General features: G+C 41.5%; 1 protein-coding gene across 1 annotated transcript in view; it reads left to right on the top strand.

Moving 5' to 3' along the window:
* The window catches only part of MED13L (mediator complex subunit 13L), a 262,028-nt gene that overhangs the window by 15,407 nt on the left and 226,580 nt on the right, over positions 1-20,041 (top strand). Inside the window, exon 2 of the mRNA XM_054995924.1 lies at positions 12,676-12,913. Coding sequence (XP_054851899.1) covers positions 12,676-12,913 — 238 coding nt within the window. The remainder of the gene's footprint in view (positions 1-12,675; positions 12,914-20,041) is intronic.

Here is a 20,041-nt window from a genome sequence, read left to right as displayed (position 1 = left end):
CTCTAAGTTAGGGGCTTCAGTGTTTTGCTGGAGACCATGACTTCTTTACACTATGTATCATTTATGCTATGCTGTGGCATTATTGTGCTCTGCAGTAGGTGCAAAACTCATCCTTTACAGGGAATTTATGAAGTCAATTGATAGAAATTCTGTAGCACTGGGAGACAGTGCAGTTTGCTCTGATAAAACAGATGAGGAAAACCCTGGAGATTAAGAAAACAATCTGCTGAAAGTGATTTGTATACTCAGAACTGTAATGAGAATAATGTTCAACAACCTAGTTATGGTTGCTTACATTACACAAGAAATATTGGCTGTGGTGCAGTTTTTCAAATAGCCATGTTAGGGACAGTGAAGTGATTTGTGCTTTGGTGACTAAATATTAAAAAGTGTTTTTATTTGGACATTTTAGCTGAGTAATGTATAAAGTAGTGTTCATCTAGTGAGGTTAAGATACCTAGTAGAAAGTTGGTTACATATTGTGCTTCTTGCAGAGCTGGTTCAGTTTGTATTGTAGACTCATAGACCAGGCACTTATGAGAGCCTAGAGTACATAGACATTATAAATGAGTTATAAATCCTGGCTTCAGAAAAGTCTTATTTGTTAAAATGTATCATGGACAACAAAACAAGAACATTGAATATATTGAGGTGTCTCCTAGAATCCTTTACCTAGCCAGTTTGGTGTAGTGGCTAACAGCGGCGGGACTCTAATCTGGAGAACCAGATTTGATTCCTCAATCCTCCACTTGTAGCCAGCTGGGTGTCCTTGGGTCAGTTACAGCTTTTAGGAGCTCTCTCAGCCCCACCTACTTCACAGGATGATTGTTGTGGGGATAATAATAATATACTTTGTAAATTGCTCTGAGTGGGCATTAAGTTGTCCTGAAGGGCAGTATATAAATCAAATGTTATTGTTATTATTATTACCTACCTTTGGATCCTTTCTGCTCTGCCTCCTTGCTATTCTCTTTCTCTCTGCGTGCCTGCTCGGAGGCTTGCAGGGGAAGCTTTCTCCTTCCTTCCTTCAGCTGTGGTGGCCATTTCATGGCAAGACAGACTCATGGACTAGCAGAATGTGCTTTTCCATCACAATAGGATGGAAAATCATGGGGGACATGATGGATTCCTCTCTGAAGGAGAGTTGGAAGCCCCCTCAACGTCGCTTCCTGGCAAGAACCCCAGAGACACTGGGGCAAACCATGAGGAAGCTACAGCTGTGGCCACTCACATCGCGAAGAGACCTGAAGCGCAGAAGGCACTATTCCTCTCTGAGCAAAGGAAATACGGCAGCCATTTCTGGCCTCGCCAATGAGGGCAACATTGCCAACCAGCTGGGCGCGGCTGTGGAGTGGATTTCTCCAGATCCTTAAGCCAGTCTAGTGGCGTAAGACCCAGTGCAGGGCAGCCAAGCCAGTCTGAAATTCATCAGTCATTCATGCCTCCAGAGCCTATGGCGAATGAAGGAGGGCTACTTGTGAGTAATGCGATGGGATCGGGACCCATGGTAGTATCCCAGAAATTCCTAAATGTTATTAATCAGATTTTTTTTTTTAAAAAAAGCTAGCTTATCTTACCTCAGAAAGCCACAGCAGCCATTTCTGGCCTCACTAAAGCTGGCAACCTTGCCAACAGACCAGGAGGGGGCTACAGAGTGGTTTCTCACATCCAAAGCAAATCAGTGGGCACAGAACCCAGCAAGACCATCGAATAGCAACAGCCCCAGGGTCCATGCTGCTGATGGTTTACTTGGGAGTAATGCAATTGGGTTAGGCACTGCGATGCCATCCCCAGATTTCCTAAACTTGATTATATAAACTTGAGACTGCCAATTTTTGTCAGAGTGCTGAGGGAAGAGACAGGCCTCTGGTTCTTCCTCCGGGCCTCTCACCTCAAACACGGAACTGTGGAAGAGGCAATTCCTTACAAAGGGAATCCTAGCTGGCCCTCTGAGGCAGCTAAAAAGGAAACCTATACCAGAAAAAGGGAAACTTATGCAGATAGTTAAGTTTTTTCTCCCTGTTGGTTCCATATATGCTTACATGCCCTTTTTTCCTCCAGGGAATGGGGACTGCTCTCTCCAGGGTTCTCAGTCTCTTTTAATCAGCACAGAGTAACTTTATTCAGTAGAAACACAAGACCTAGTAGGCCTTCTCTAGCAAGACTTCAGCTAGCTCATGCAGACATGAGTAAACCCTGGACTGAAGTGGAACTGCTCCAGTTTTTAGTATCCCGGGACCAACATAAAACATGAAACAGACAATTGCCTATGCTGAGAGAGAGTTCTCACTGAAATTGTGTTCATCCTGTCCCTGGAATCTTTCCTGTATGACACCATTTTTGACAAGAGACAGTTTGGTGTAGTGGCTGGAGTGTTGGGCTGGGATCTGGGAGATCCAGATTCTCTTGCCGTTCTGTCTGGGAGGCTTGCCTTGTGGCCTTTGGCCTGTTGCATTCTCTAGGCCTGGCCTGCCTTGTGGGTTTGTTGTATGACTAGAATGGAAAGGAATGAAATGTATACACCTTAGAGCCCCCACTGGGGCTGAAAGCTGGGGTTTAGATAAATACAACCATCTTTCTACTCAGAAAGGGTGCCCTGGGGCAAGAAGTCCGTGATGCACAAACTTTCATTGAATTGGCTACTGGCAGGGCCTCTGCTGTAACCCTTAACAAATATATTCTTTGTTCCAGTGGTCATCATTGTTGTTGGGGATCTACAGATTAAATAGCACCTCATCTCTTTTTCACTCTCTGTAGACAGTAAATGCTCTAAACTGTTAGTCTATGTGAGAACCAAAATTCTCTGTTGCAATTTTTCCTTTAAGCTACTGAGGAACAGGTCATTATGATCTCTCTGCCATCCCCTTGAAGGAAGCATGAAGCGTGTTTAACCCTATCCTAGGGCATAAAGGGTATGGGCCAGAGTGCTATGAATTGATGCCATTGATCATCTCTAATAGCAGATTGCATCCTTGTAGGAAAAGATAAAAGCCCAATGGCTCCCTAGAAGCAAGGGCATGTCAGAGCAGCAGCAGATCCCTTGGCTGGAGCTTCGCCAACGTGGCTGTCTCTGGAGCAGCTCCTCGGGGGCTGGCAGGCAGCCCACCGGACACAGGGTGCCCTGGGAGAGAACAGCAGCTGCCCACCTCGAATGGTCTTTGGGGGCCCTCGCGTCCGGTGGGCTTGTGCTTGGGTAAAGTATGCTGCTGCTGGCTTCCTCTGGCTCTTTAGTGAGCAAGGGGAGCCTGAAGCTGGCAGGCGGCTCTCACAGAGAGGGGAAGAAGTCTCCTACACTTCCCAGGTAAACTTGTGCCATCCTGCTGCGTGAAACTCATCTCTTCTCGGCTCTTAGAAAAGGGAATGGCATACTGCCACTTGAGTAACTACACCATATGCAGCAATTTGCCATGAACACACTGGCATTTCCTATAGCAGACCTGTAAAGTATGAATAGTAAGATCACATTCTCAAAACCCACGCACCGGAATACATGAGATGTCCAACTGGACAGATGCTGTAATGTTAACTTTTCTCCTACAGGGCAAAAAACAGCTGTGGATGATCAGTGAGAAAAAACACCACAACTGCTCAGTGCAAACACGCGTCACTGAGAAAGCAGCTAACTTAAGTACTCTAAGAGGCCACCACAATGCATCAGTTGAACTTTTGCCTCAGCTGGTTCCCAAGCATACTTTCAAGCAAAGCCTACCAGTCACACTCAGCCCATCAAGGCTTTTCTTACAGCAACTATTATTTTTACAAAACCAGCTACAGGCAGGTTACCTCACAGCAGCAGCATGGACTTCACAGACCAAGGGAAAATCTCATCATATTAAGTGCTACCTGTATTGCTTTCCATAAACTGTTCCATTTCGGACTCTGACAGATGGGATGCAATTGCTGATTTGTGTATTAAATGAGGTCGTCAATGTCCCAGAGCCCAATACTCAGAAATGGATCTGACTGACTCCTTGTGATACATCTCTCCAATCAGTGCCTGATGCCAGAGGCCGTTCTTGCAGGTACCAAGGAGGACATCATATGGGCAGCAATCCTGATAAGTGGTTCTACAAATCCTTGAATGCAAAGGATCTGAATGGGATTGTATAATCTCACCCTCTTCTTTAGACGAGTAAACCAACTTTGAGGGAGGCAAGGACGTTCAAGAGGTTTCAACCTCCTCCACCACTCCTATTTCAAAGTGGACAGCTGACCTCTGTTAGGGCTCTCCCTCCTTTCCCTTACAATTTTTTTTTGGTACCAGTAGGAAGAACTTGTTTCCACCAAGAATTTTGCTTGATGGAAATATTGAAGTGGTAACTGATGATAGCAAGTGGAAAACAAAGGATTGCAGACATTTCTTTTTATCCTTTTGGAAAAGATTCATTTCAATTTCACCAGTATTTTCATTAGTATAGCAAAGTCATACTTTGTGGCGATAGATATTGTACCATGTTTGTATGCATTTTGACTTGCCACGATGTCCAAACTTCACTTGAATCTTACATTTATTGGCCTTTCAAAAATGTGGCATAAAATGAATGCCCTTCCTTGTAATGCTGTCCAAGAGGTATGTATTATAGTCAGTTAGTGCTTAGGTACAATTTAGTCCTTGGAGGCAGTGGTCTTTGAGCACTTGAGATTTGGCCATGGGTCTTGTACAGTGATACCTTATGTTGGCTGGCTCCATATAGCACTTAGCAAGTATCTTTGTTCTGTGCCACCTCCCTCCACCCCAATTTCTCAGCAGAAAGAGCCCTATGGAAGCTAAAATACTTTTTGAGTGTTCATGCTTCCAAATTACTGATACACAATTTTGCGTTCATGTGACCATGTAGCAGCTTTAGTTAAAACTGTTAATAACAACCCCATAAGGTGCTTGTAGGGGTTCTCTATGTAGTGGTTAGAGGAATTTGAAAGAGGTGTCTTAAGTATAAAGGCCTGGAAAAGGCTCTGTCAGTTCTGAAATTATTCTGACGATATGTAAAACTTTAAGTTACTTATATGCAGCTAAAACGTTGAACTTGGGCATTCTTGTGATGATGGAACCTGATTAGATCAATACTTTTATTGTATTTATTTATTTATTCATTTATTGATATATTTCCAACTTTTATTCCGCCCTCCCCACATTTCCAGCAGGCTCAGGGTGGATTACAGACACATAGAGGTTAAAGTATATAAAAAATAGTTATTATAAATTAACAATCCTAAAAGCATCCAAATTAACACAGATTAAAATGCATATATAAACATCAACATAGCAGGATAAAATTCCACTGACCAGATTTAAATCATCGTCAGAGCATCTTTGCAGTCAAAGATTTTTAAATGGGTATATTGGTGGTGGGGAGGGCCCAATCCATCATCAACCAGCCAGGGAGGCTCTGCCTAGCACCACCCATATGCCTGGTGGAACAGTTCCATCTTGCAGGCCCGGCGAAAAGATAACAACTCTTGCTGGGCCTTGGTCTCATTAGACAGAGTATTCCACCAGGCTGGGGCCAGATGCCAGGCCAGCCTCCCTGGGGCCAGGGACCTTTAGCAGATGTTTCTCACTAGAACAGAGAGTTCTGTGAGGTTCATATGGGGAGGGGCAGTCCCGCAAATACACCGCATCGGATGACATGCGCTACCGCATTCTGCACCAGCTGTAACCGCCGGATCAGGTTCCAGGGAAGCCCTGCGTAGAGCATGTTACAGTAGTCTAACCTAGAGGTGACTGTTGCCTGGATCACTGTAGTCAAGTCGTGGGACAAAAGATAGGGGGCAAGCTGCCTGGCCTGTCGGAGATAGAAGGAGGACCTGGCAACCGCCGTGATCTGGGCCTCCATTGTCAAGGAGGCATCCAAGATCAACCCAAGGCTCCTGACTCTTGGGGCTGGCATAAGCACCGCCCCATTGAGTGCAGGAAGCCGAGGTCCCAAGTCCACGTTTCCACGACTCAAGTACAGGATCTCCATCTTCGCAGGGTTTAACTTCAGCTGGCTTTGTCTCAACCGTCCAGCCACAGCTTCAAAGGCGTGCCCCAGGACATCTGGGGCAGATCCAGGCTGGCCGTCCATCAGCAGATATAGCTGGGTGTCATCCACATATTGGTGGCACCCAAGCCAGAAACTCCGCACCAACTGGGCGAGGGGGCACATATGGATGTTAAACAGTAACGGGGAGAGTATCGCTCCCTGCAGCACACCACATACTAGTGGCCGATGGGATGATAACTTATCTCCTAGAGCCACCCTCTGTCCCTGATCGTGAAGAAAGGAGGCAAGCCACTGTAGTGATGTCCTCTGAATTCCCACATCGGCGAGGCGGTGGGTCAAAAGATCATAATCGACTGTATCGAACGCCGCTGAAAGGTCTAATAAAATCAGCAGCGCCGATCCACCTTGATCCAGGTGTCTGCGGAGATCGTCTGTGAGGGCGACCAGCAATGTTTCCACCCCATGTCCCAGGCAAAACCCAGATTGGAAGGGATCTAGGGCCGAGGTCTCCTTCAGGAAATTCTGTAGTTGGTTCGCCACCTGCTCAATCACCTTACCCAGAAATGGGAGGTTCGAGACTGGGTGGTAACTGAGCGGGTCGGCTGGATCCAACGATGGTTTCTTTAAAAGAAGCCCCACCACAGCCTCCTTAAGTGCTCTGGGAAAAACCCCAGAGCTCAGGGACAATGGCCTCCAAGGGGTCCCGTAATCCGTCAACACTGGCTTTCACAAGCCATGATGGACATGGGTCCAGGAGGCATGTGGTAGGCCTCATTCCCTGCAGAATCCTGTCCACCTCTTCCCCAGAAAGGGGGCTGAAGTGATCAAATATCACCCCCGAAAATGGCCAAGGGGCCTCTAGTTCACATACTGTGTCAACTGTGGCCGGTAAATCGCGGCAGAGAGACAAGATTTTATCAGCAAAAAAGCTCACAAAAGCCTTACAGCTTATGGCCGAGTTCAAATTTTTGTGGTCTCTACCAGGAAGGGAGACAAATGAACGAACCACATTGAACAATTTAGCCAGGCGTGAGCTAGCTAATGCAATGGAGGCTGCATAAAATTCCTTCTTCGCAGTCTTCATTGCCATCTCATAAGATTTCATAAGCAATCTATAAGATGTTCTTGTTTCCTCATTGTGAGATTGCTGCCACACGTGCTCAAGTCATCTGCCTTATATCAGGGGGCTCGGCTATTACGGGGGCAAAGAGGACAATGGGGAGCAATTTCGTCAATGGCCGCAGAGAGCTGGCCCTGCCAGTCCTCTACCAGCTCATCCAATGAACCTCTGTGGAGCATTGGTTCCTGCAGAGCATTCTGGAAACTGATTGGATCCATAAGTCTCCGTGGGCAAGCATAAATTTGCTCTCTGCCCTTGGAGGGGGGGGGGGGCGGCACGCCCAGCCGAGCCTGTGTTGATTGTAGTATCAGATTAAAATTTGGAATCACAAATGACTAAGTGGAGGTGAGTTAACTGCTTATCAAGGACCTGTAGGGGAACTGATTCATTCAATTATGTTGAACTCCACTTTTTTTTTTGAAATATTTTTTATTTTATTAATAAGATTAAAAACCCAATAAAAAGGGCAGAGAAATAAAAGAAAAAAGTAAAGAAAAAAGAATACAAAGAGAAAAAGAACAAAGATTGAAAATAACAAAAAATAATACGTTTCATTTTCCATTTTTCTCTGCAACACATATTTTAATGAACATTATATTTTTAGCTTTAATATCTCCAAAGTTTACCTTTTCAGTACTGCTTCTCTTCTATTATTTTTTTCCAGATTTATCTTCTTAGAAATCAGAACCACAGACCATCAGTTCATTTTTTCTCGCCTCATGCAGAAAGTCAATAAGGGGTTTCCAGTTAACCATAAAGGCAGACTATGTTTTAGCTCTGATCAGAGCTGTAAGTTTGGCCATCTCCACTAACTCAGTCATTTTCACAATCCAGTATCTTATTTCTATATATGGCCACAGTGGCTAGCCTTTTATATGCGCAAAAATGGAAAAGTACAGTATTGCCTTCATCCGAGAGTTCCACTTTTTCTTGAGGATAGAATTTTTGAAATCTAGCTTTACTTTTGAGACTTAAGCTTCGATATGACAATGAAGATGGAGGGTCTCACTGTTGTAATTTTGGTCTTGCATTTTGCATAGGGTTTACTAGCAGGCAATATAGGTGTCCATTGTGCTGCTGTTACTTGGCTTCAGTCAGAATAATGATGACACTGGAGTGACATTAAGCAGGATGTGGAGAAATAGGGGAGGGGCCATAGTTCAGTGATGGAGGTGAACTTTGCATGCAAAAAAGCCCCATGTTCATTTCCCAGTATTTTCAGTTGAAAAAATGCAAGAAAAATTAGAGGCTTCTGAAACTGTACATGTACAATAATAAAATTGATGTCACTGTAAATGGTGAAGAAGCTTAGACAGTATAACTAAGGTATTAAAACAGTTTATCTGGAAATTTGATTTGTATACATAATAAGATGACACTGTACTTAGAAAGCAAACAAACTGTAGGATGCTAATAACCATCAGAGGAGTCATAAAACTGTATGGCAATTCCTGGAAAGCAGTCATATTGTAGCACAAACTTGTAACTTGCAGTGACTTCGGGAATGGGAATGACTGAATTATGTCACTGAAAGGTTAGCTTTTAAGGTTCCTTTGTATTGTAATTTCAATTAAATACATGTTGAGGTATATAATCCTTCTCCTTCTTACCAAATGTTTGGTCCTTATTTGAGGTGGATTGCTATAGTTAAGATCTTGAAAAGAAAAAATATTTAACAGAAGTTAGCAAAGGAGCTGTTGTTGGACAATGGAAGCAGTGTGGTGCTGTCTAGAGAGGAAATGAGGGAATGGATGCAGGCATTGGGAAAGAAATACTTCAGCTAACAGGACATTCAGTGCCAAACAGTACTTTGCAGTCATGTGATTTGCTACTAGGTGTCTCTCTTGGGGAGAGTAGTAGTTACTCCTGAAAAGCACCTGAATGGCAAACTATATTTTTTCTCCATGCAGAGCTCTTTCTATCTGTCTCTGGAGATCTCTGCATGTGATCTCTAGTGTCTTGCAGCTCTGTAAGCTCTATAATACTGGAGGGAGGGATAGTGTGTGAAATTCTGTACTGGCAAAAAGAGTGATTGTGGCTGTTCCCTCAAATTATTTGGCAGGGTGTGTATTGAGTGGCTTGTGAGACTTAAAATATATTATCCAGTTAATGACTGGTTTTTAAGAGACTGCTTAGCAACTAGATGAGTTGAGGGTTAGTAGGAATGGGGTGATGTTCCCCAGCATGATCAGAGGGGCTTAGTGGAAGACCTCCACCTAGTCTTTCCTCTCAAAGACTGTCTGTTCTGAATGTATTTCCCAACAATTTCATTGGGTGCCTCTAAGTTCCATTATTAGGGGGAGGGAGACAAAGCTGTATCTACTTTCTCTCCCTATGCATAATTTTATAAACCTCTGTCATGTCTCCCTTTAGCAGTCTTTTTTTATAGACTGAAAAATCCAGACCAAGACAATTAGGGATCCACTGTACCTTCATAGGAAAGGTACTCTGAGGAAAGGTACTCTGGCCCACTACTTGTCTTGGTTATCCTCCTTTGTACTTCTTCTGGTTGTGCAATGTCCTTTTTGAGATGACTACCAGAACTGCACACAGTATTCTAAATGAGACTGCACCATAACTTTATACAAGGGCATTACAACAATAGCTTTTTTATTTTCAATCCCTTTCCTAATAATTCCTAGCATGGAGTTGGCCCTGTTCACTGCTTCATTGCACTGGACTGACATTTTCATTGGGCTTTCCACAATAATCTCAAAACCTCAGTCTCAGTTCAGCCACCATCAGCATATATTTAAAATTAGGATTGTTTTTTGTTCCATTATGCATCACCTTACACTTACCCATATTAAGCTTTATTTGCCACATGGTTGCTCACTTGCCCAGTTTAGGGAGATCTTCCTGTATCTCTTCACAGTCCAACTTGGTTTCACCATCCTGAATAATTTGGTATCATCTGCAAACTTGGTTTGCAAAACTATCTTGGCTATCCCTTCCAGCCCTTTTCTATGTTAGGAGGATTGAACCATCCTATCACAGCCAGGATCCTGTACTCATATTAATGGGAGATCTAAAACGTGAAACTCCTTCCCCATTTATACTACTATCTCTTTTGGTCCTATTGATGGGCAACCTGCAGGGCCGGATCAAGGGAGGGTAGGGGGGTAGTCTGCCCCCGGCGCCGCCAGGGAGGGGGCACCGGAAGCAGCTGCCAGGAGTGCGTGGGTGGCAGCATGAGCAGCCTTGCAGCTCCCCTGCTGCCTTTTGTCTGCCCCACATGACAGGCAAAAGGCAGCGTGGGGGGCTGCGAGGCTGCCCACATCATTCGCCTGCCCCGCAGGACGGGGTGGCCAGCTGCCCCCTGTCCTGCGGGGCAGGCAAAAGGCAGCGTGCGGGGCTGGGAAGCAGCCCGCGCCATTCGCCTGCCCCGCAGGATGGGGTGGCCGCCCGCCCCCTGTCCTGCAAGGAGGCGAATGGCGCAGGCGGCTTCCCAGCCCCGCACACTGGCGACCCTAGATCCGCCCCTGGCAACCTGTTACTTATCTGTTCCTCTGGGTTGGTTTTGGTCTGGACTAGACAAGTGGGAGGGACACAGTTTGGAGTAATTTCAAATAGAGCATGCAACTAACTAAAAAGTAATCCAGTTACTCACTAGTATTAATTTATATGCACACACAAATTGCCATGGTATTACTGCAATTACTTCGTCTTGTACTTTTATCTTGAATCCCCCTCTTTGTTTTTGATATCTTGGATAAGGTGACTAAGTTACTTGCTAATTAAGTGGTTGCCCCCTCTCCCATCTTTTCCTCAAAGATTTATTTTGCCAGTTTGGGAATCTTGTATACATCAGATTTAAAGTTCCGTTTTGCCTCAAGGAAAGGGTTTTTCACATATAGGGGATGCTGTTGCAAAACAAGCATGACATGGGGAGAGATTTGGGTAACAACATGTAGTGATGTCTTGGAATTAGAAATGTTTTGTACCCTGCCTCGCTGCTGCCTGAAATATCTGGGTTGAGGTGGTAGGAGATCATATGGCAGCTCCTGGGGCCACAGGAGGTAAACTTTAGCTATCTCTGTTCTTTTACTACCCCTGGTCAAAGTCCAAAATTAAATTTTTTGTGCTCAGTGGTGATGGTAGGAATTTCACCATTTTGAGTTTTATGTTTTGACATTTATGTTGTCTTAATATCTTGGTCTTAACTCTTTTCATATGGGATTGTTTACTTATGAAGAACATAGTAGATGTGCCAGGCACGAAAATGGAGCCATTAGATATACCAGTTTAATAATTCACATGATTTAAGGTGAATGTACATGAATTTTCATTCATCTATCTCACAAATTTGTCTCAATCATTAGGTAGAATATAAATAAGTGGAACAAGAACTCTGAATATTTGCTGCTGAAACAAGGGAGCTGCTTTCTGTTTTCCCTAATGTGCCAGTTGTATTTTCTGAAATGTATTTTATATATTCAGACAGAGCAAGTAGTCTTTAATGATCAAGATTTCTGATGAAACGTTTTAAAAATATGAACAGGCTGTGTAGTAATCCTGTACTTTTAGTCTTGTGTATGCCAGTAGCAGCTGCATTTATTTGGGAACTGATGAAGAAGCATTACAAACCAAAGTGGTTTAAAAATGTAATTTCAGAATAGGACATAATGTTATAAATTGAACTGAAATGAAGAAAAATGAAAAATAAAAAAAAACAATTTTATTAAAATAAAGTACTGTAAGAGAAGAGCAGGCCACTAAAAACTAGACAACTCTCTGTTTCTGTTTCATAATTAAATGAACAGCCACTGTAGTCAGTCCAGGAATCAGTTTGCCCTATATTACTCACAATAGTGGTTTTTGGAATTTCAGTGGACACACATTGTCAGTAGCAGTATACCCCTGAGAATGAAATTGCAGTTGCATGACATTTTGGCTTTCAAGTACCTTTTTTTTCTGGGTTCTTTATTACACAGATTTATATCTACTTCCAAACTATGTTAAGTTCTAAAAGAGTTCTCCATTGTATGGAAATGCACCTAGTTTTTTAAAAGCTTTTTCCTGTTCATTTTGTGCGGGATTAACCTTGAACTTGTGCTACGTAAATATCAATACTCTTACTTTTAAAGCGGTCCTAAAAGTTTAATGAGGAGCACTAATAATGTCGGTTTTGTGTTTTAAAAAAGTGGACTATTTTAAGAAACAATCCATTCAAAAGAAAGCTGTTGTTCCATTGATTTCAGTGCGAAGTAGGTTTGGGTATTTGACTGGTGAAAAACAATTTGGTTAATCGATCGTTCATGTATTGGTTCAGGATTTTAAAACATTAGAAAACAACAAAAAGGATGCATCAATAATCAATAGGTTTGTTGTTTAACTAATTATAAAAAATTGCTCTGCAATATTGAAATTAACAATACATAGTAAGGTTTCTATCTATAGGTGTGGAAAAACTTACTGTATTGCTCTCTCTATCCTGGAGCACCAGGGTCAGCCAGCAGTTGAATTACAATAAAATAAAATCTCAGAAATTTGAGATGTTTGCTTGGACATGAATTTATATACAAGGTTTCCTAACAAACTTTGAGTAAATATAAATTTTGTTTCCTGCAGGCGGAACTCACAGGCATCAAGTGGCGTAGGTATAACTTCGAAGGCCATGGAGACTGTGGCCCTATTATCTCAGCCCCTGCTCAAGATGATCCAATTCTTCTGAGCTTCATCCGCTGTCTGCAGGCCAATCTGCTGTGTGTCTGGCGTCGTGATGTCAAACCGGATTGTAAAGAGTTATGGATTTTCTGGTGGGGAGATGAACCTAACTTAGTAGATGTGATACATCGTGAGCTGCACAGTAAGTCTGATTTTGTTATGAAAGCTTTTCTGTATTACTCTGTCTTTAGGGGTTTTTTTGCATAAAGATGTGCAAAGGGTGTAAATTTAAGAGGTGCTAGGATAGAAATGAATTAGATACGATATACTTATGCTTTGAAATATAGGTGGTTGTCTGCCTATTGAAATACCTATTTAACTAAAATATGCAGATAAAGAGTTTGAAAATGTAGTGACCAAATTATTCTATAATGTAGACTTCACTTACCTGTGTTCAAATCTTTGAAATGTTTGAGAGAGTGAGATGTTTCCTGTACTCTGTGGTAACCTTCTGTCTCATTAAATGTCCATTCTATTGCCCAAATTTTTAAAAACATTATGCTTTCTATCTTTTCAAATTTTGCTTTCACACACAGTATAGTAAAATTCTGTACAAGAGTTGTAAGACAGTAGGCATTATCTAGCCTTCATGGGGTATGTGCACACCTCTTCACCACCATCAGGTTACTCTGGCTGGAGTCAACATGAAATCTATTCATGAGCAACTTATGTGCTCATTCTATCCCAACTAGTTTACACATAATCATGTTCATGTATGACTACAGTTGCTTTGAGGCAAAAATCTTGATATACAGTGTTGATGGGCAGTAAAATTGCCAGCACGGTATGGCAAGGCAGGATGTGATGTCTCAAGTGCCTTTGCATTAGGAATGTACTCTCTTTCTCCTGCCTTTGAAGCAGCAGTAGACTGAAAGGGAACAGTTGCTAAGATCCAGAATGAAAAAATGGGCAAAAATAGAGGATTAAAAAAATAAAAATAAAAAAGTTCTGCCTGCCCCCAGACTGAACTTTTACAGTAAAAATCAAATTTCATAAACTTTGGTACAGTTCTAATCTGTTGGTTGATTATAACACTTAATTGAGTTATTTTTATTCTAAAAATTAGTCTAACAGGAAATGAGAGAGCGTAATTTACTTTGGTTTACTGTGGGAATGTTACTTAAGACTTAACATGTAAATTCTGTTTGGTTTTGGGGAAAACCCTATGTACTTTCAAGTACGGTAGGGGAGATTTTTTGATTGATACAGTTTGGGGTATGATCAACTGTTCAACAGTACGGCATAAGTATTGTTATCTTTCGGCAATAACTATATATCAAATAAGGGTGCAAAACCAATAAGTGGTAATGCCAGAGGGACAGAGGGAAAACATTAGTAGGTCATCATACCAGGTTGCTGTGATCATAGTCATAACTGGTAAATTTTACGAAAAATGCCCAGGTAAACATGGACTGAAATGTATGGGACAATGGGGAATTATATGTTGTGGTTTATTTAAATACTTTTTGCGCAGTTTTCTACTGTAAAACAGGACCCAAAGTAAAATGTATGTGTATGATTTGTTGGAGTGCTGCCATAGAAGTATGCAACACTGAGATTCAGCATTTCTCAAATGTAGCCACTTAATATTTTTAAGATCTTTACATATCCCCCCTTCATAATCTGCTTGTTCTTTATAAAACCCACTAAAATGACTGTTCTTGTCTAGATGATTAGGTTCTTCATTGCTGTTAACCTGTAATCTCTCCTTGCTTTGTGTGTTGTGCATCGTGTATTTTATTTGTTGGGAGAGTTTGAGATAACACAGTGTTATCGATCATTAAACCATTTAACCTGTAATCTGCATGGTCAGAACACCCAAAAAGGCAGTAAATAGCATATTTTAGTAAAGTAGACATGGTATTTCAAAATGCCTAATTGTTGCTGCTTGCTGCATTAGGACTGTGGTTATGGAAGCTTAGCATGATGCTATTTTACCCTACTCTCTAACATTACCAGTGTTATCATCCTTGGGTCTTTACACAATGCATGTCTTCATGAATACCAGATTGTTTACTTGGCAAGGGAACCCAAGAAATCTCAGAACAGGGATGATTTCTGTGTGCCTCTTGGCCTATTTTATGCAGGTAGCAATGCATTCATGTATAATTAAAGAGATGGCTCAGAAGTGCTGCATCAAGCGATTCCATGGATGTTAATTTTTTATGAGGCACCTGTTCAGAGTGGAGGCATGGGTGACATTCCTACTTACCCAGCTAAGCTTTAATAATATGTTTTCTCTTATGAAATGTAGTTTATTTAATATTTCAAGTACAGTTTGGGGCTTAAATGTGTTCAGTGATCATCTTATTGGATGGAAATCACACTTTACTGTTTCCTTTGCTTTTGTAAAAAGGTGTCCCTAGTTTACATGTAAAGCTCTAAGTAACAGAATTATAGTACTTACTGTTTCTGGAGTTAGCTGAGAATTGAAAATCATGTGATATCTAGGGAGTTGAATTTGTCATTGTGTTATATGAGTTTGTATTTCTGCACTTCATATGTTAGGATGTAATCTGTCTCAAAGAAAGAAAACGAAACCACCTGTCACTGGCTGGGACTTACATAAGATAATAGAAAATCTTTCTGCTAAGTATGTTTCTTAAGGAAGAAAACTGAAGTTTTTGAAATAAATTTGATAGTAGAGACTGAGAGATCTGGGAGCACCAAATTGAAAAGAAAATGAAATAGAGTGAATGGGAAAAAAGCTTGAGTAGAGAGAGAAATATTTTGGAGCCATTGTATGTACATATTTGGCAGGGGGCGTGAAATAGAATTTTGAGAAAACTTAAAACATATGTAATACTTTCTTATCAACCCTATACTAGTTTTACTGCCTTAACAACAAAAATGCATCATTTATAACTTTGCTAACATATAGCATTATACTATTTGGCATATTTATGAAATTTAATATGTTATTGCTTTAGTTTTATGCTGAAACTATCTTGTCTGTTAGTATATTTTTATTCCACCCTTCAGTAATAGAGAGCTAGCTCAAAATGCTGTACCCTGTGCTATGTTAGCAGCATTAATCCTCATGCAAACCAGTTGCACAGTATTTTTTTTCTGAAGTATTGGTCTTCCAATGCAACTCTAACATCTGGTTGACATCTTAGAGTAGCATAAGCCGTTGTTGGGTGAGAGTTATAGCCTCTGTGTAGATTGCTGGGCATTTCCTGGACATCTCATTTCTTTACCATTTGCAGTACAGTTCCTGTGCATTCCATATGTATATATTTAGTTTCCTTCCTCTTTCAGGAAATGAGAACAGGGAGTTCACAAAGGAATTTTAAAAAATGTTTTCAGGCTTAATGCAGGCTAGTAAGAGGTATTAACTAACTGAGAAAAAAATCCCTCACGGTTTTGCATGTGTGGATTTTGGTTGCTGAATGTACCCAATGTGAAGAATAGACACACACACACACAGGTTTTTTTACTCTTAATTCATAGTGTTCTGAAGCTTTCATTCATGTCAATCATGGTGGATTACTTTAAATTAATTTGCTATAAATGCACCATGAAAAATGCCAATTCAAACTACTTATTTTTGTTAAAGTTCCTTCATATGCATGGCTGGGATCTGATTAGACATATTTCATGAAACAGTAGACCCCTTTTCCCATTCTTTGGAAAGTCATCTTAATGATGGTTTCCAATGTGACGCTGGGTTGAGGATGGCTAGTATTCAAAAACAGGAGCCTTAAAACATTTTGACTGGACAGCATTATTTGGGAGGGTCTTTAGATCTCAACCCATATACTTTTAAACCATGAATCCCCAGCCTTTTTGAGCTGTGGGCACCTTTGGAATTTTGACAGAGGATGGTGGGTGCCACTTCAGAATGGCTGCCACAGGAGGCAGAGCCAGCCACAAATTGTTGTGGGGTGGGTGGGTGGGGAAGTTATGCATAACTCCAATAATAAATCTGCAGCATTTCATCTCAAGCAGAAGCTCCGCTTAACAGGATGCCTTTTAAAATGAACACATTATTTAAGATCCTTGAACTGTGGTGGCAGCTACTGCCTAAGCAACTTTTTTTTAAAAAAACTGCAAAGCCAGAAAGAAGCCCTGCTGGGCAAAAATCCCATCTGACCTCACCCACTTTCTAAAAACACTTGGCAGATGTCAGGAAAGGTGTTGGTGTGCTGCACACTGTGGATGCTTGGTTTAAACAGTAGCGTATGAGGCCGCCTTATACTGTAATCCATTGATGCACCTAGCCCAGTATGACTCTGACTGACACTTGGTTTTAAGGAGAGGTCTTTCCCACCTCTGCCACCTAAGACTTTTAACTGGAGATGCTGGCAACTAAAATAGGCTTTTTCTTCAAGTAGAGTATGTGCTGGGTCCTAAAATGTATCTGTTTACACCTAAAGAGAGCTTTTATACTACCCAGGAGCATAATCCAAAACCACTTGGCATGCATCCTGCATGTTTTTTGTACTATGGAATTTATATCTGCCCGGAGAGTAATTGTGAAATTAAGGCTTTATTTTTCTCTCACTGCTGGATACATGCTGTACTGCAGTCCAAGCTCTGCTCACGACCTGAGTTCAATCCTGGCGGAAGCCAGGTTCATATAGCCAGCTCAAGGTTGACTCAGCCTTCCATCCTTCTGAGGTTGGTAAAATGAGTACCCAGTTTCCTGGGGGTAAAGTGTAAATGACTTGGGAAGGCAATGTCAAACCACCTCGTAACAAAAAGTCTGCCAAGAAAATGTCGTGATACGACGTCCCCCCGTGGGTCAAGAATGACTCAGTGCTTGTGCAGGGGACTATCTTTATCTTTACTAGATACATGTCAGGATGAAGCAGATGCACTCAAGATAGAGTGCCCAAAACTTTCCAAGAGCAAGAGGGCTACTTGGTACTGGGTTGAGCAGTATTTCTCTGATGACATGGAAAATGTCCACACTGTTTGTTAGTCTTACTTATCATAATTTACACAGTAATATAACAATAAATTGTGTGTATTTTAATAATGCTTAATCTCTGTATATTTTTTGTTAAATAATTTTGCCTTGGTTCATTCAACTGTAGAAAAGCTTACTTTAACTCACTGGGTTGGATCCAAGGATTCCCTTCCATGAAAAGGAGTCTTTCTCTGATGGCAAGACTCTCTAGATGGTGGAAGACTCCTCAGTTAATGGAAGACAGTCCTTGGATTCAGCCTAGTGTGTTTGATTGAAGGTCATAAATGTAGTTTTAAGGGATCGTAAGTGTAGACTTCAGTTTTTTTTAAAAAAAATATCCCAACTGCATTTATTTTTAGTAAGTTTTTACTTTGCCATCTGCAGCTCCTAGGCTGGCTTACAAATTTTAAAAACATAAAATATATAATGAAAAACTAAGAACAACATGTAGTAGGAGTCGATAATAAAAAATAGCACAGTAGAATGATTTGTAAAACCAGAAATAAAAAGAGTAAAATTAAATCTAATAACCAGAGACATGAATTAAAAACAGACTGGATGCTTATAATTGAAAATAAAGTCAGCCTACCAAATCAGTATATTCATCAGATACCTAAAGGTTTTACAGCCTCCAACATAACTAACCAATATTTAGACAGAAAACTACAATATCAAAAATAACATTCAGTAAACTTCTTCAGAAGAAAAACTGATCAGGAATCAAAGACTTTGAAGAATTAAATGTTACCTGGCACCTAAAGGAGAACAAAATAGCACCATAGAGAATACAGGAGAGTATGCTCTAAATACAGCATCACCTGCCCTAATCTCTGAAATTGGGGCACCCAGGGATTCTAAACTTTGCTTTCCAGGAGTGGATCCAGCCTTTCCTCCACCTTGAGCTAAGAGGAGTGGTAGGATAGGGGTGGAGTTCACCCCATTAATATAATTTTCAGTTGCATTTTAGCAAATTGAGAGGGCTAAAATGGTAAAGGGCATCACAGTTGTTTTTCTTTTGGAGGAATCTTCTTGCGTATGTTCTGAAATATGATTTTTCTCTTCCATGTAAATTTTCAGCAGATATTCTTTCTTGGAAGAATAGGGCATCCTTGGGTGGAGGAAGACATAGGGATGAATCTCAGCTCCTTGTGACCACCACTGTGAAATGCCCTCAATCCTTTTTGGTGGTTCTTTTCTTGAGTTGGTAAGGAATGCAGGAATATTTGAGGAACTCTTTTCATAGTGCTCCTGGGACAGCATTTTCTTCTGCTTTCTGCCTTTCTGTTGTCTTCTCCCCCTCCCTTCCCTTTTAAAAAAAAAACCTTTTCTAACCTGTATCATTTACATCTCTGCTAAGATGATGGCTGAGAGACTTGTCTGAACAAGTTTTTCACCCTTCAGTAGAGGAGTGTCAGGAAGTTGTGTTAGGACCCAGATATAGGAGGATCTTGCATGCCGAAATAGCTATCCATAAAGGAGTGATTGAATTTCAGAGTGGGACATTAAACTGCATGGCACTTTTCTTGCATTCCCACGGTATGCCAGTGGCCAGCTTTGGTGCCAGATCAGCAGTGTACCCAACAGTTAACATTAACTAGCTTAATTTAGTACAGGGTAGCTTTCACTATTCCCTGCAATGCAGGGAAGTATCTTTATCATTTCTCCTGGGGATTAGTGGAATGGCTGCAGCAATTTGTGGCCCAAGAGCTGAACTCTAGAGCACCAGCAAAGCAGCCTAACTCTGGGGCAGGAGGATCTCAAACAGAATCCTTTTCAGTTATCATGTAGCTAGGCAAGGGTGTACAGCTCTGTTTATTCCCTGGAAGCTTTAAAGGTGGCAAGGGCTGGGGAAACCCTTGCTTGGCCAGCAGGAGAAATCCTTTCAACTTGAACTTTATTTAGTTTATGGATGGAATCCAGATCAGATGAAGGGGACTTGCTGCTTGATGGAACATTCTTGGGCAGAGAGGCAGGGAACTCTGAGGGAAAAGAGCCAACACAGGCTCAGTCCAGTTTTCTTGGGAAGATTCTTCCTACTTAGTTATCAGAGCAGTGAGAGTGCTACATCTCTCATATCCCCCTATAGAACAGTCCTCAACCTGTGGACTAGAAAATGCTTCAAGTTGCTGGTGTGATGGTATTCCCTTGAGGTGAAGGATCGGATCAACCATTTCCATATCTTTTTAAAGAGGAGATCAAGGAGGAGTGGTCCTTTGCCTCCCTCACCCCCATATAGTATTGGGCATGCTAAAAGCCTAGATTCTTTTTCTGTCAGAGCATTGGGTTTGTTTTAGATCCCATTAGTTGATGCTTCATTGGCTACGTTTAGTGGTTCTGAATGTCTTGAAAGTGGGG

Source organism: Eublepharis macularius, chromosome 13 (assembly GCF_028583425.1).
Source record: "Eublepharis macularius isolate TG4126 chromosome 13, MPM_Emac_v1.0, whole genome shotgun sequence".
In the NCBI taxonomy this organism is placed as follows: domain Eukaryota; kingdom Metazoa; phylum Chordata; class Lepidosauria; order Squamata; family Eublepharidae; genus Eublepharis; species Eublepharis macularius.
The sequence above is the reverse complement of the archived record's forward strand: the minus strand, read 5'-3'. Positions and strand labels throughout refer to the sequence as shown.